General features: G+C 50.7%; 1 protein-coding gene across 2 annotated transcripts in view; it reads right to left on the bottom strand.

Moving 5' to 3' along the window:
- Positions 1-4,165: 4,165 nt before the first annotated feature.
- Positions 4,166-17,411, bottom strand: part of ST8SIA2 (ST8 alpha-N-acetyl-neuraminide alpha-2,8-sialyltransferase 2) — a 76,835-nt gene continuing 63,589 nt past the window's right edge. Inside the window, exons 6-7 of one of the 2 annotated variants that reach the window (XR_011250135.1) lie at positions 7,283-8,655; positions 4,166-6,439 (exon numbers count right to left, since the gene is read on the bottom strand). Coding sequence is in view for 1 of the 2 variants with exons in the window: in XM_069558679.1 (XP_069414780.1) it covers positions 8,370-8,655 (286 nt within the window). In the remaining variant the exon portion in view is untranslated. Of the gene's footprint in view, positions 8,656-17,411 lie in introns of both variants that reach the window. The other variant, XM_069558679.1, reaches the window with a different exon arrangement.

Raw genomic sequence — 17,411 nt, forward strand, 5'->3', positions numbered from 1 at the left:
TCTGAGGACCTCAGCTGCCGACGGAGAGGGCAGCTGCCTGTCCTTCCTCTGCCTGGCTCGGCAGAGACCATTACCCACACACAAATCGCGGATCTCATGGAGCCAGGCGGTCTCTCCAGGGACAGCATCTGGATCTAGAGGGGTGGCTGGACCAGTGATGGCACAGCTGATGCCTTCGGTGGCTTCTGTGAACTGGCGGAAATTGGCAACAATATGGCAGGTGGCGGCTTGAGTCATCCCCTGTCCTTTGCTGTCACGAAGGAGGGTGAAAACTTCCTAGAGTGGGTAGTCTTAGAGTCTGTCCATCTCTCAAAAATTCACTCATTCAAGGCCCAGCTCATCCACCATCGCCTCTGCGAAAGCTGCTTTAAATCCCCCCAGCTTGGATAGGTGGCTCCCTTTTATCTCATTCCGCTGTTGCCTGGGCTTCCCAGGCGGCGCTCGTGGTGAAGGACCTGACTGCCAGCGCAGGAGGCAGAAGAGACATGGGTTGGATCCCCGGGTCGGGAAGATCCCCTGCAGGGCACGGCAACCCATTCTGGTATTCTTGCCTGGGAGATCCCATGGACAGAGGAGCCTTCTGGGCTACAGTCCATGGGGTTGCAAACAGTCAGACACGACTGAAGCGACTTAGCAGGCAGGCAGCCCATTGGTTGTGCATAATTGTTCCGTTAGACTTGAGCCTCCAGGGGCGGGGGTTGGATCTCCCACAATGCCCAGAACAGGGCTAAGTCCTTGCTGGTGCTCAGTGTGTCCCTGAAATTGACTGAATGACTGAAAGCAGATGTCCTTGGGCACACTGGCACCTCCTTACCTGTTCCTGTTGACTGGCCCTTTGTTGGGGGTGGGGTACGGTGCATTTGGACGACACCCAACAGCTCCCCCAGGACTGGATGGTCACCAATCTTCGGGTATATGAGAGGGAAGGGGCCAGAGTGTATGTGTGTGTGTGTGTGTGTGTGTGTGTGTGTGTGTGTGTGTGTGTGTGTAGAGGAAAGGGGAGCTGCCTTCAAAGGTATGTGGACTCAGTGCCTGGGGCTTCTTTCCAAGTTCTGCTTCCCCTCAGTAGCAGAGGCTGTCACAGAGAACAGACAAGTTGAAGACGTAGAGGTGGATATGAGTGGACTGGACACCTAGCAGCTAGAGCTCAGCTGAAGGGTTTATGCTGGCCATCCACCTGGGGGACCACAGGGACTAAGTGTCACCAGCAGAATTCAGAGCTACTCGGTGCCCCCTCAGAGGGCCAGGAAAGCGGTCACATTGTAATCTGTTGCCAGCACCCCAGGAAGGGGCATCCATCATAACCCTGGAGGGGGGCCACTTCCGTTTCCCAGGGTACAAGAAACTGCTCTGCAAAACAAGTGCCCACTGAACATTTTAGAAGGGTAGGCAGACAATAAACAAGGGAGCAAATAGCAAAAACGTCAGGGTTTCCCAACCCTGGGTGTGCACTAGACTTTTTTTTTTTTTAAAAATACTGAGCCCCTCATTCATTTCTAGAGATACTGATTAAAATTGTCCCCACCGTGGCCTTGGCAAGGGGGCCTTTTATGAATTTTATCCAGGGTTGCATGCGTCCTGCCAAGTTGTTTCAGTGGTGTCTGACTCTTTGAGATCCTATGGACTGTAGCCTGCCAAGGTCCCCTGTCCACAGGATTCTTCAGGCAAGAATACTGGAGTGGAGTATTGCCATTTCCTCCTCTGGGGGAATCTTCCCGACCCAGGGATAGAACCCAGTCTCTTGTCTCCTGCATTGGCAGGCAGGTTCTTTACCACTAGCGCCACCTGGGAAGCTCTTGCCCAGGGTTGAGAACTACAAAATAAGCAAGATGATTCAGATGGTTTAAAAGGACCACCTAGCAGGACAATGTGTGTGTAATAGAGAGTGATTGATTCAGAGACCAGGGATGGACGCTCTGGGAGGTAACATTCAATTTGAGACTTGAAAGATGAGGTAGGCGTCCTGCAAGGATCTGGAGAACAAGCTTTGCAGGCAGAGGACACAGAATGTGCAAAGGTCCTGAGGCTGGAATGAGTGTGGTGTGGCAAGTTCTAGAAGCAAAATAGCCTGTGTAGCTGAGATGTAGTGAGCCAGAGGGGAGAGGAGCATTCAAGACTACATGAGCAATGAAAAGATGCTTTGAATTTTCTCCCCAGGGGGAAGGAAAGCCACTGACAAGTTTAAACAGGGCAACTGTGTGAGCAGAATTCTGAAACTCAGAGCTGCATGCATTTGCTCCCACCTACGCCCACCAGACTTCTCTCTCTGCCCCATCCTTTATCTGCATTTTCACAATAACTCCTGCAAGGAGCTAGTTAGATGTAGTTAGATGTCTTCTCCATTTTACACCTGAGAGGGCACCAATGTCGAGTGGCTCATCCATGTTCCCCGGGCTCTTGAACTGGATCCTCTGGTACCCATCCCAGAGTTCTTGCCCAGAGATACTCCTGAGCATGAGGAGCTGCCACAGTTGCTACACTGAGTTACACGCACTCCAACCCTGGCCATCAGGATGAGAAAGCACAATCTTGGCTTTCCTTGCGTGAAGCAGATCACCCCCAGATGGTCTTCTCTGCAACAGCCAGCTTCCTTTCAAAAGGTGCTGAGTCAGCCATCCCATCTCAAAGGCGGCCCAGCAACTCCAGTGTGACCACCTCAGTCTAGAAAATGACGGTGCTTTGAACTAAAAGGAAGAAATGTTTTGCAGCATCAATCTCACCCCGACTCACCTGGAATCTGCACTCGTCGTTGGCCGGGCCTGCCCTGCCTGGTCCACACAGGACACAGGGCTGTCTCCCCAGAGCCTGGCTGCCAGCTCCTCATAATCTATTACTTCCCCAAGGTCTGGCTGTGGACAGCTGGTGCTGGATCAGTTTTAGAGAAGCATGTTTCATATTTAATGCTGGATTCATCTTCATGGCTACAGTATTTGGGGTTTTCTTGACACATTCCTTGGAACCCACTGGGAACCCCATTTCCCACCCCAGGTTCAAGGGGGACATGAGATGGATGGCTGGGGAAGTGGCAAGGAAGACCGAGAAAGGCCACCAAGGGCCTTCAATGTCTTTGTTGGCTGGTTCTGTTGAACTTTGCCTACAGATCTGGATGATGAGGTTGGCGAGCTTGATGCACTGTATGTAGAAACTGGCCCCACCACCCAAGGATGGAAATAAGACTCCTACCCTCATCATGAGGCTCAAGGGCAATGAAAACATTGCTTCTCGACAGTAACCATGGAGACCTCCCATTGCTGTGGATGCCCTGCTCCCACCACCAGAACAGCTCCTTGTTCAAGGGCATTGAGGGCCCCTCTGCCACCTCGATCCATTGCTCCGGGCCAGGCCTCAGGTTCCCAAAAGAGCTGTAACTTGGCTCTCCAAGGTTCATCCAGATTTTGGTGGGTACCAAGGGAAAGAGCCCCAGAGAGGAGAAAACCAAAGGATGGGGATAAAATGGGAGGGGCTGATGACACCCCGCAGTGCTGAAGAGAGCCGGGCGGGCTGGGGCAGGCCGCCAGCGTCACTGGGGATGCGGTGAGGGCATTCAGGAGGCAGCACGCGCGTCTGGAGCCCCATCTGACTGGCATCATTCACTCCCCTTCCTGTTCTATCATTCTGGAAGAGGAGCCTGAATTAGGCATGACGAGATTTATCAAACAGCAGCCCCCTTGCAGCTGGTAGTCTCTCTTGCCATCTGGACGGCCAGTTTCTGCCCTGTGACAACAGCAGCGGGAATGATTTATGAGGTCCCACAGCTCCACCCCCTGGGCCTGGTAAAACTCGAAGGGCTCTTATCCTCTCCAAAACAGAGCGAGATTTCGCCTGTGCTGCTGGGCACACAAGCGGCGGTTCACACTGAGGTTCGCCTGACTCTGACTGATGCCCAGACTCACGAGAGCCAGGACTGTGCCTCGGATCAGTTTTCAGTTTACAGCGACTCAGCTGCACTGATTAATAGAAAAAGCCCTGGAGTGGGAACCAGAAGACCTGGATGCAAATTCTCTTGGTGACCTACATGGCTTCCTGTGGTTTTTGCCTCAGTCTTATGATCTACACAGTGGGGATAATGATATCTGTATCTTTTCAACTCACTGATTCTTTGGAGGTTCCTGTGGCATCATATGAAGCAAAATGATTTTCTTAATTATACAGCCCTTGATAGGCATTAAGGAGTTAATCCAACAAACATTTATTGAGCAACTGCTGTGTGCTATGCACCACCCCCAGTGCCATGATGGACACAGATGAATAAAACACGGTCCCTGCCCTTGGAGAGCTTACAATCTAAGAACGTCATAAGACAAGTGCACGAGAACTATAATACAAGGCAGAATATGGTAAGTGCCATGAGAAAGGTACAAATAAAGTGCTACGGTGGTTCAGTGGACGGAGAGATCCCAGTGGCCGGTCGATCTGGGGAGCTTCATGAAAGATGTGGTTTCTGCACGGGCCTTGAAGGAACCAGAAGAGTGTTCCAGGGGATGGGAACAGCAAGACCAAAGGCACAGAGACAGGAAGACTGGGCACCTTTTTGAGGAACGACGACTATTCTAGATGGACCAGTGCAGGGTGTAAAGGAAGGATCGGGCCTTACTGGATGGCCTGTAACGTCAGGACAAAGACTTGCATGTTATTTTAAGAGTTTGTGAATGGCTGGAGACTAAAAAGATAAATCTCTATGAATGTTTAGGATAGACAGAGAACGTGCAAGCAGGCCCAGAGGATCCGGCGAGAGGAGACCGACGTTGAAATTGCCGGAGCAACCAGAAGGCAAGGATGGAGCAAGAGCAACAAGGGGATGCATGGAGAAGAAACCAAGATGACTTCAGGGTTTCAGAACTGGGTGGAGAGACTTCGGAAGAAGAGGAGGCAGAAGTGATGGATTTGGCTTCAGAGATGTTGAGTTTCTGGTGCCACCAGAGCAGATGGGGTGAATGACCAGCGAGCAGTGTACAGTCGAGTCTGGAGCTCGAGGGAGGTGCTGAGCTGCAGGAAGTGGAGGCTGACTTCACAGGAAGGCGAGGGGTGCTAACAGAGCATGCAGGGCTGCGATGAAAGGGGCCCGAGGAGAGGACGCCACGGTGGGGAAGGTCTGAGTGTGGGCCAAGGAGGAGAGAGGGATACAACAGTCAGGCCTACCACGGCTACTCTCTAGATTAAGGTGAGGGTGTCAATAAATAAGTCATAAATACATAAATAAATAAATACATAAATTAACAATGAAGGGGCAATGGGAAGGGGGAGGAAAATCATGAGAATGTGGCCTTCCGGGCACCTTGGGGACAGGGAACGTCCAGGAGTCGGCGTGGAGCTGAGCAATGCAGAGAGCTTGGTGATGAGAAGGGGCTTTTGACCTGAAGTCTCTGGCCCCAGGAGCGTGGAGGCCAAGAGGGGGTGGAGAGGAAAGGTGGCACCAGCACCAGAGAGCCCCTCCTGGGCCTGGGGATGAAGGGATGAGGCCGCAGGGGTCAGGACAGGTGGGTGCGTGTCTGTTGGTGGAGAGAGAGCACAGAGGGGGCAGAGTGGCTAAGGACCAGCAAGGGGATGGATGTTCCCTCAGAAATGGGAGGAGGGCAGTGAAAGGGGAGGAAAGAGGTCAAGAGATCCACAGGAGACACTGCGTTTCAGATGGCTCCATCTCTGCAGCAAAGGAGGAGGCTGAGAGTGGGGCTCATTTGGGGGCTTGAGGAGAATGCAGAAGGGCTGAGGGGCTTCAGGGTGGGTGAGGATGAGGGGACTGGGAATGCTGAGAGTCAGGGGGAGGTTGCTGACTGCACCTGCTCCTGGAGGCCTGTGGCCACTGTGGTTACAAGGCAGCAGATCAGGGTACCGGGTACCAGGCACAGACCGGGACTCCTTGGGGCTGCAGGCTAGCCAGGCTGGGCCAGACGCTACAGTGGACTCTCAGGCAAACTGAGCTCTAAGTAGGAGGAGAAGACGGCTGCCTCCTGATCGTGGTGCTCAGATGGAGAAGGGTGGCTGCGGAGGGGAAGCCGAGGCCTTGGAGCCCCTGCCATCACATAGCCAAAGTGTTTTGGCAGCACAGGGCCTGCAGGTTGGGAGTGGTGACAGGTGGGCTGTCCTGGGTCCCCAGCATTCTCTAGAGAGAGCCCAGAGGCAGATGGTCCCTACCCCTTCAACTCTAGTAGTTTCAGTTTAAGGAACCAAGACCAAGAAGAGACAGAAAGAAAGCCATGTTTTAAAAAGAGCTCTGGCCCCTTGATTCCCCTGCAGGGAGCGGCATTGATGGGTACACGGACGCAGGGCTGACTCTGGACCTGACATGAGGCTCTTCTCTGCATTCGCCACTGGAACCTCCTGGAACCCAAGGCCTTGGCTAATCCTCTGAGCCTGGAAATTCTGCCTGTTCCCAAAGATGCTGGAGGCTTCCACAAGGAAACATCTTCCAGGGCCTCTGAGATCCTCAGGGTGAAAGGCCCTGGAGAAGTGTAAAATACGAGACGTTAATTTCCACTTCTTGTGAGAAGTCCAAACCACTCTGTTCCCACAGAGGCTGTGAGGGCTGTTGCTTTTTAAAATATTCACTTAACAATGCAAATCCCAAATCTCAGACTTCAAGTGTCAACAAGAACAGCAACAACACAGAGATGCGGATGTGGTTCGGAGCTGGAGTGTCCGCCTGTGGGGTTAAGAGGTTCCGAGTATCCTTCCACCGCCCCCACTGGCTTCCCATCAGGCATTAATTTCGAGCATATGTCCCGCTCTGAATCATCATTGATTATGTCTGGCCTCCTAGGCTTGGAAGCAGATCTTGATCCCTTTTCTTAACTCCCTTCACCTTCAAGACAATGTTGTTGTTTTTAAACTTATCTTTCAAATAGATTTTAAAACACTTATTTATCAGACAAGAGAATGAAGCTAACAAATCAAGCTGGCTAACGCTCATCTACACGTGACCTGTGATTCTAGCCCCACGTTATCTGCATGGAGCCCAGGATTCCCCACGGAGATTATATCCAGTATTTGGATACTGCATTTGGATACTTGGTTTAAAAAAAAAGTCTGAACTCTTCATCTTCATAGGGTTTGTGCCAAATTCTAAAATCACTGCCTCTGTGAAAACAGGGAGGTGGGGATGGACGTTGAAGCCTCTCCCCAGAGAGCTGAAAACCTCAGTGTTGGAGCTCAGTGCTGGCTAGTGTGACCATCAGGATAAGAAAGCAACAAGAAAGTGACGTTGACACAGAAGTCTAGCTGCAGAGGCCCCTGCAGAAAGCAAACAAACAGTAGTGGCTGCAGGCAAACGGAGCGCGACGCTTACCATTCTTCCCGGCCTCGCATTCTGGGGCTCCTGAGGCAACCAGAAAGGCGATTTTAAAAGGATGACATTTATCTTTGCTGTGCCCTTTCAAGCTTTAGCGGCGGCTTCCCTGGTGGCCGAAGGGAATAGGACTGTCCCTCTGGGGACATTCTAACAGGGCAAGGAAGAAGGCTAACCCTGAGAATGAAAGCCCAGGCTCCCTTCCTCCATGACGGACTCAAGTCATTTTAAAGAACCACCACCACACTTGGGACACTCTTTTGCCTTATTCTGGGTCAGAGCACCAACTCTCTTGATAGGAAGTTGTGATTTTTCAAAAACACGCTTTGGGACACCCTAGCAATTGGGTGTCATCTGCCTGCTCCGTGCCAGGCTCCTGGGGGTTCTTGCAAAGCTGGACTATGACCTGTTCACCGTGTCTTCTCCAGCCTTCTCCCCAGATTTATGGAGGCCAGTCTGGGACAGGCGGGTCAACCATGGTTCATCCCGTGGGCAGTTCAACTCTAAGTTCACGGAACCAAGTGCTCAGCTCTGACTTGGCCTCTGCTCCTCGGTGACCATGTGCTCCTTTGCTGGGGTGAACATTCCAACCTCCCTCTTCTCTAAGAATAGCACCATGTTAGACATGGGTCCAGTTGTCCCCTCTGGGTCTTGGCTCACCCAGAATCCACATTTCTCAGAGGCTCGGGGCAGCTGTCCACAGGTGGTTCTCCGATCACCCATGAGCCCAAAGACCTCTCCAATCCGGGAGGCAGCGTGTCATCCCAAGTCGTGGGACTGGCTTCTTTTCACGTCGAGTCCTTCTGCCCCCAAAGATGCACCGAGTCTCAATCTGGTCCAGGTGGGGTCTCCACACCTTCTTCTTGTGGCTTATCTGCCTAATGCTAGATGAACACCACACAGTTATAAATACTCAGGTCAATATATATATGCAGGAATAGATATATATATTCTGGTCACTGTTTTACACTTGAACAAAGAAAACCACTAGCCTGCTTGTTCTAGAGTCTGTGCCGCCCCGACTCCCATCTGCCTGTGGTGTAGCTGGCAGCAAATGTGAGCCACTGAGTCCCACCGGGCGCCCACCTTACGTGGCCCCGTCGCACTGGCCGACAGTCAGTTTCAAAGCCCCCTGCTCGTGGAGGCTCTTCAGGGCCTTGAACTCCAGGGGCATGGTGTGGGGGCTGGCCTGGGAGGTGTAGCCGTACTTGAGGCTGTCGTAGTAGTGGTACTTGACAGGGTTCTGGTTCTGATCCAGCGGAAAGGGCCAGAAGCCGTAGAGGTAGATCTGGCTGCAGAAACGCGTGGCCAGGGTGTACATCAGGAGGCCCGTGGTGGGTCTTTTGATGTGAACTTTGTTAGTCAACCAGTATCTGGAGGAAAAAAGTGGAAAAAAAAAGAAACACAAAAAATTAACATGAGCTTATGAATTATCCTTTCCAGGAAGGGGGAAGCTTTTCTCTTGCTCCACAGCCTGCCTCTTGCCACTCCAGCATCTGTGGATACCAATCTAGTGGCCGATTCCAAGGTCCTTTCACAGAGGACTGATGGCCACCATTCAAGTTATTTTAATTGGAGGCTAATCACAATATTGCAGTGGTTTTGCCATATATCAACATGAATCGGCCACAGGTATACATGTGTTCCCCCCATTCTGAAACCCCTCTCCCCTGCCTCCCCATCCCATCCGTCTGGGTTTGGGTGTCCTGCTTTATGCATCAAACTTGCACGGGTCCTCTGTTTTATATATGGTAATATACACATTTCAATGCTATTCTCTCAAATCATTCCACCCTCTCCCACAGAGTCCAAAAGTCTGCTCTTTCCATCTGTGTCTTCTTTGCCGCCCTGTATGTAGGATTGTTGGTACTATCTTTCTAAATGCCATATATATGTGTTAATATATAGTATTTGTCTTTCTCTTTCTGATTTACTTCACTCTGAATAATAGGCTCTAGGTTCATTCACCTCATTAGAACTAACTCAAATGTGTTCCTTTTTATTAGCTGAGTAATATTCCATTGTGTATATGTACCATAACTTCCTTATCCATCCATCTGCCGATGGGCATCTAGGTTCCTCCCATGCCCTAGCTATTGTAAATAGTGACAGCCATCATTTATCAAGTACTGGAACTGCCCTTAGGCTCTGTGCTTTCATATATGGGATTGGATGTAAAGAACACAAGCCTGTGAATACATGCAGATGCAGACACGAGGTTCAGAGATGGAAGTGGCTTGCCCAAGGTCACCGAGGTAGAAAATGACCTTGCCTCGAGCTCAGTACATAACAGTGCGCATGTGCTCAGTGGAGTTCGACTCTTTGCGAGCCCATGGCCTGTAGCCCACCAGCCTCCTCTGTCCGTGGGATTCTCCCCGCAAGAATCCTGGAGTGGGCTGCCGTTTCCTGCTCCAGGGGATCTTCCCGATCCAGGGACTGAACCTGAGTGTCTTGTGTCTCCTTCATTGGCAGCCAGATTCTTTACCACTGAGCCACCAGGGAAGCCCAGGCCTGTTGAAACCTAAAGCAGGGGCTGGCAAACCTTTTCTGTAAAGGGCCAGGTGGCGGCCACACTCCTGGCCTCTGCTCTCCTAGCACTAACCAGCCACAGACGATGTACACAGGTGTGGCCGATCTTGGTGCTCTGGACAGCTCTGATAAGGGGCCGCCTCTTGCATGATGCCCACTGCCTGGCACCATGCCTGGCTTTGGCAGGGGTTGACTTCCTTGCCTCCTAAGCATCATCAGATTTCCTTCTCATCCCTGTCCACAGGCCCCGCAACCCTCTGATGTGGGCTGCCCAATATGGCTGGGTCCCGCAAAGGAGTCTGCCAGGAGTGTTAGAGGAGACAAGGGCAGGGTGGGGGAGAGTGCTTGTTGTTGTCTAGTCTCTAACTCATGCCCAGCTCTTTGTAATTCCATGGACTGTAGCCCACCAGGCTCCTCTGTCCATGTGATTTTTCAGGCAAGAATACTGGGGTCGGTTGCCATTTGCTTCTCCAGGGGATCTTCCTGACCCAGGGATCAAACCCATATCTTCTGTATGGGAAAGAGTGGAGCCTTAGGCTAAGGGGTTCCTGTGAGTGAGGCTCTGAGCTCCCTCCATACATAGAGGGCCTCAGTTTACCTGCACAAGAAAACAGTAAGGAAGAATCCACCTCCATTTCACCGACTAAGCGCCAGAGGCTGAAAGGGAGCTTCAGCGACAGTTCTATCAACAGCCACCTGTGTGTCCTTGAGCAAGTCGCTTCTCCCAGCTGAACCCACTTTTCACATTTATACAATGATGGGGCACAGACCAAGGGATCACCAAGACAGCCTCCAGGGGCTTCCCAGGTGGCTCAGTGGTAAAGAACCCACTTGCCAATGCAGGAGACGCAGGTTCGATCCCTGGGTTGGGAAGATCCCCTGGAGAAGGAAATGGCAACTCACTCCAGTGTTCTTGCCTGGAGACTCCCACGGACAGAGGAGCCTGGCGGGCTACAGTCCATGGGGTCACAAAGAGTCAGACACAGCTGAGTGACTAAACAACAACAACAAAGACAGCCTCCAAGTTCCATATAATCCAGAAGTGGGAAAACAGCCATTCTCATTGTCATCACTTGTTTCCCGTCATGGTTTTTCTTCTGCTTGGATTTAGAATGAGAGTGTGGTCCAACCTCTTTATCTCTAGTAAAACCTTCCACTTACCCTATGCTGAGCCCCTTCACTTTTTGATTTAAAAATATTTTTTGGCCACATCGCACGGCCTGCCAGATCTTCCTTGGTCAGGTATCAACCCTGTGCCCCCTGCACTGGAAGTCTTAATTATTGGACAGTCAGGGATGTCCCGAAGCCCTGTTAAGTGTGATGTGCATGCTCAGTGGCACTGAGCGGAGCCTGGGGGGACCCTGTGGGGTGAAGGCAGGGAAAGTGCAAGGAGGAGAAGAATCCACAAGAGAGCAGCTGGTCCCTGCGAAGTGCTTATCTACGTTGGCTTAACCACCTCTAGCAACGGGCAGCTCATCCCCTCCTGAGCTAGTCCACTGCACTTTCAGCTGTAACTCAACCCTTCTCACCCTAGGCTGCCCACTGGAATCGCCTGCAGCTTTGAGAGGACCGAGGCCTGGCTCCCACCATCCAGGTGCTGCCTGGACACTGAGATTTTTAAAACCTCCTCTAGTAAATTCAACTGTACAGCCAAGGCTAATAATTCCTGCTCTAACTGGCAGGCAGTTCTGCTACAAGAACCTAAGAAGGAGACTTGTTTAGAGAAAAGAGATGGTTAAAAGTAAGCATGAGGCGTAGTCACAGAGCTTTAAAGACAGCTGGGTCTAGGGAGCTCATCCAGCGTAGCAACCTGGCAAGGGGATATAACTGAACGAGCTGGGACACGTGTGGAGGGAAGACTGACACTGGCCTCTGTGTTGCCAAGGCAACAGGGAGCAGCATGGCCTGTGGCATCTAATAGGGCGCCTGGTTTTAAGGTTGTCCTGTGTGGTGCTGTCAAATTTTCTAATTTTTTCAAAGCTATCCGAAATCTGGATTTTCAAGCAAATTCTCCAAATTTTTAAATGTTGGCAACTAATTTAAAACATTTAAAAAATAAATCACGTGGGTCCCTCTTGAGTGAGTTAATAGACCACATCTGTGAGTAATCCACGGGTCTCCTGGATCGAACTCGTTTCCGTCTCTCAATTTACAGAGGAAAAAATGAGAATCCAGGGTGACCTGCCCGAGAAGAGGCAAACTTCTCACGCAGCTGGCCACACAGAGCTCGGATAAATGCAGCTTCCCCACTCCTGTTTCCTGGGCTGTTTCTGCTCCATGGTGATTCTGTAGGGGAGGGTGTCAGGGCTGAGATGAGCTAGCTGCAGCCACTGTTGATGGTATCCAGAGACACACGAACCACAGGCTGTGTCCCTGCATGGGAGCATCTCACAGATTACTCACTTTCTGAGATATTCAAGCCTAACAACAGCCACATGCCATATTTGGGATTTGCGGTTTATTTTCTGATTGCAAGGCTTTAGCGGGGTAAGGCCTTTAGAAATTACTTTTTTTTTTTTCTGGCCATCGATGCTTTGACCAGAGAGGGGCTGGGAAGAATGAAATCAGTGGGGAAATATCCAAGTAGCTCCTAGGTGGGTCTGAGGTTACCCAGACCTGTGCTGTGCCCTCCTCATAGATACGCCTGTCCCCGACATGTCCTCTGGGTGAACTCTTCCCCCCACCCACCCCCCTGCCCCCAAACTAAGCTCATGAATCACGTCTTCCTGGAAACACTCCCTTTGTTCCCCTCTCTTCTCTGCTCAAACTGAGTTAGTCATTCTCCCCGTTATTACCATGAGTTTTGTTTCCACGTTTCCTATTGTGCTTCTCAACCCGGGCTGATCCTTCATGACTGTCTGGGTTGGACTCCCACTACGCTGTGATCTCCCCCACGCCTTACGCTCCTTTGTGGGGCGATCAGAGGCCCCTAGCTCAGTGTGTGCTGCAGCCAAGGCCCTGTGGCAGAGACAGCATCACTCGACCAGTTCTCTGAGGGCTCACCTACACCTCTCAACATCCCCTGTCAAAGAGCTGGGGTCACGTGACCAGTTCTGGCCAATGGGCTGCAGCCGGAAATGCCCCCTGCGGGACTAATGGTTCTTCCAGTGCTTTTTTCCCTGCATTGGATAACCTCAGTGACTCCTGGAAAGATGTCAGCCTAAGATAGAAATATCCTAAGTCCTTGAATCGCTGGTTGGAAGAGAGCCCCCGCCAACCTACATCACATTTTGCAAGGATGAGAAACTTCTGTTGTGCGAAATGACAAGGGCTCCGGGGATTGTCATTGTAGCATAAACTAGAATTGATTATCCTGGCTTCCACGGTGCTCGGCAAGTGCTGGACTTAAATGGAATTGCAAACGGGGAGGTAGTAGTAAAGGAGGGGGGCGGCTAGCAGTGCACGCAGCTTTGTGAGTCTGACCGGCTGGGACAGGAAAAGAAATGCCCAGCCTCTCAGATCTGCTGCCCAGGATCGCTCAGTGAAAGGTATCAGCAGCAAAAGAGGCTCCAGAGTGAACTGAGCTCAGCGGCAGGAGGGACCCTCTCATTTCCGATTCTGCCTCTCTGGGTAAACAAGAACTCCCGAGCGAGGTCTGACAGGGACGTGGGGCCGCCGTCTAACGAGCAGCGTGTTCTAGAAGCTGGCGGAGTTATGCAGGAACAAATCACTCTCCATTTCCTTTATTTCTCCTCAGCCGCCCTGGCCAATTTAGAGACAGTGTGCGTGGCCGACTTGTAGACGATTTCTTTTCCTTAGGATAACAGCTGGGTGTTAAAACACAAACTAATTAATTTTGCCTTCCCAAATGAGGTTAGCTGGGTGTATCCGGGATGCTGCATTGACAATGCACCTTTAATATACCAGTCTGGAGGTTTTAATTAGAAGGCAAAGTAATCTCCAAGAAGGCAGTAATTATTTTTCAAAGCGGTTACCCCAATTGCCAAGACGATTAAGCGCCATGTTTTACGAGCGTGGACGGCAATAAATGAGGAGGGCCAAAAATCATCACCAAAGTGCCTTTTTTGTCTTTCTCCCTGGATTCCCGTGCTCAGCACATGGCAAGCATGGTGGTTGCCACTTTCGGAAAAAGTGGCCAAGAGGGCTTTATCTAAGCTGAAAGCACTTCGTGGGATATGGCTCATATCATCCCCAAGGAACAGCAATGTGTCACAGGTGGTTGCTGAGGGACTCTTGGTGATGCTTTGCACAGATCAGCAGCAAAGCCAGGAGCAGGGCTCTCAGACAGCCTGGTCTCTCGTCATCTACATCGGCAGCCAGTGGTGGTCCAAGGACCCCACAGACTATCACTGTCCTTGGGAGCACATGAGAGCTCTGGCGTCTTGGGGGGATCTCAGGATGTGGCTTTCCAGCTTTGTGGAAGTGGAGATCGGAGGTCTGTTTCAGAGGCTGGGGTAAACCTGCAGAGCTGGGCAAGCCCTGGGGATTCTTGAGGCCGATGCCTGGTCCCCAGGCCTCCATGCTTACCCAAGTTGGTGCTCTCAGTGAGCCAGGCTAGCCTCAAGTCTGACCATACCACCAATAGAGCCCCCGTGACTCCTGAGACCCACAGGAGGACAGCTAGCACCCTCAGCTCGACTGGTGAAGTCCTTGAGATCTGGGCTTGAAATCCCTCCCACCATCTGGTGTGCACAGCCACACTATTACCAGGGACTTCCGGCTTCTTCCAGGACACCACTACCTCCTACTTCTCCTGGCTGGCAACTCCTTCTTACAGTCTCAGCTTCAATGCCACTTCCTGCAGGAAGCCTTCCAGGACCTGCCTGGGTGCTTCTGTGTCCTGTGCACTGTTCTTTTCCTATTCTAGTACTGACCATGCTATAATGACTTGTTTACTTGTCTTTCTCCTCCCCTACAATTTAAATTTCTATGACAATAGGTTGACTTTCTGCTTCCATATTACCCCAGATCTTAGTATAGCTCATCTACAAAGTGGGTGCTTCACAATCTTTATTTAATGAAGCAATGAGTGAAGATGAGCAAGTAGAGGCTAGTGTCTGCCTTTGGGGGAACTGGCAGGAGAGGTGAAGGAGTCCAGCCTTACCCTAAACCCTTCTAGGCAGACACTGGATCCTCACATGTGAAAGGTAGGCTTATAGCATCCTAGACAGTATGTTGCCCAAAGAAAGGAGGGAGAACAAGATGCTGGTTACTTAAGGGGTTCTTCCTGCTACATCCGGGTCGAGGAGCTCCCTGCTCAGGGAGTCAAAAGACAGCCACTCTCGCACAGATATTGCATCTGTCCTAGGGGCCATGCAAGGACCTGGCAAAACCATTTCCTGGGGGTTTAAACCTTCTGGCTAAGGCTTTGCTGGTGGCTCAGTGGTAAAGAATCAGCCTGCCAATGCAGGAGATACGGGCTTGATTACTGTTCCGGGAAGACCTCACAGGCCTTGGATCTCACAGCTATACCCGTGTGCCACGACTGCTGAGCCTGTGCTCTAGAGCCCATGAGCCGCGACTACTGAGCCCAGATGCTGCAACTGCTGAAGCCCGCACGCCCTGGAGCCCGTGCTCGGCCACACTGCAACGAGAAGCCCGCGCGCCACAACTAGGGAGCAGCCCCACCCGCTGCAACTACAGACAAGCCCACGTGGCGACACAGACCCAGCACAGCAAAAGCAAGCAAAACAAAAGGCACCTGCAGGCTAGATTCCAGCATCTAAGCTGCTGCTGCTGAGTCGCTTCAGTTGTCCGACTCTGTGCGACCCCAGAGACGGCAGCCCACCAGGCTCCCCCGTCCCTGGGATTCTCCAGGCAAGAACACTGGCGTGGGTTGCCATTTCCTTCTCTAGTGCATGAAAGTGAAAAGTGAAAGGGAAGTCGCTCAGTCATGTCCGACTCTTCGGGACCCCATGGACTGCAGCCTACCAGGCTCCTCCGTCCATGGGATTTTCCAGGCAAGAGTACTGGAGTGGGGTGCCATTGCCTTCCCAAGAATCTAAACTGATGCCACTCCAAACAGAAAATATATATTTATATATTTAACCTCACTCACAATGGAAGGAATCCAATTTCACACAACAGTCAGATGTCATTTTTTCACCAGATTGGCAGAGATAGCAGGTATTAATAATATGTCATGTTGGCGAGGTTAAGGGAAAACAGGTATTTTCAACAATCATATGTGGGAGTGTAAATTGGTACTTACCTCCAGGTTGGGCAATTTGGCAGTCTCTAGGAAAACTCACAATGTGTGTAGCAGAACCATCTCTTTGTAGCAACAGCGCATCTGAAAAGCAAGCCTACATACACACACATATGTGTAGATCTCAGACTTGGATGATCTCTGTAATAATGATGATACCAGCAGAAGACTGGAAAAGCCTGTGATGCCCACTGATGCATTCTGCTTACAGATATTATGGTCCAGATATGGTGGACTGTTAGGCAGCTGTGAAGCAGGATGAAGTGGTGCATGTCGGTATGGAATAATTTTCAGAATTTAGCAAATGCAGTGCTTAAAACATGCTCCCTAAGGTGTGAAAGTGGATATCTCTGGAAGGTTACACATAGAAAAACCAGTTTAACAGGCTGTCTCTGTGGAGAAGGGCTCATTCTTCACTTGAAATCCTTCTGTACTATTTGACTTTTTCTTTGGACTATGTACCTGCTATTAAAAAAAAAAATGGGGACAATCCATTAAAAATGACCAAATGCCATCGTGCTTTAACACTCCAGTCCTTCCTCCCTTTCTTTAGGTGACACCACCATGAGCTTCCCTGGTGGCTCAGCTGGTAAAGAAACTGCCTGTAATGCAGGAGACCCAGGTTTGATCGCTGGGTTGGGAAGATCCACAGAAGGAAATGGCAACTCACTCCAGTATTCTTGCCTGGCGAAATCCTATGGACAGAGAAGCCTGGAGGGTACAGTCCAAACAGGGGTGGTAAAGAGCTGGATACAACTTAGCGACTAAACTTCCACCATGGAACACACTTTCACGTTCCATATCCGTGTTCGCTGGAGGAGACTGGGGCAAACCACTACCACATGCCTTGTGGCCAAAGAAAGCAAAGCATAAAACAGAAACGGTATTGTAACAAATTCAATACTTTAAAAATGGTCCACATTAAAAAAAAATCTAAAAAAAAAAACTATTAAAAAAAAAAAAACAACTCGTATGCTGAAGTGATATCTCCCAGTACTTCAGAATGTGACCTTTGGAGATAAAAGTCTTTACAGAGATAACCAACTTAGAGTGAGGTTATGAGACTGAGTTCTAATCTAATCCAACTGATGTCCTTAAAGCTGGAGACAGACACACAGGAAGGATGATGAAGACAGCCATCTATAAGCCACAGAGAGACACGTGGGACAGAGTCTTCCCTCAAAGCCCCCAGAAGAATTTCTAGCTTCCAAACTGTAGGGCAACACATTTCTGTTCTTTAGGTCACCTGCCCTGTGGTGCTCTGTTACAGGAGCCCTTGCAAATTAACACACTCGCTGTATAATATGGATTTCCCTTTCCACAGCCCAGGAAGGGGCAGGCCTTGCAGACTGGACATCTCCAAGAATGCAGAATTCATCCGTTCTTAAGAGGCAACCATCATTTCAGATGATCGTATTTGATGGAATGTTC

Source organism: Ovis canadensis, chromosome 18, assembly GCF_042477335.2.
Source record: "Ovis canadensis isolate MfBH-ARS-UI-01 breed Bighorn chromosome 18, ARS-UI_OviCan_v2, whole genome shotgun sequence".
In the NCBI taxonomy this organism is placed as follows: Eukaryota; Metazoa; Chordata; class Mammalia; order Artiodactyla; family Bovidae; genus Ovis; species Ovis canadensis.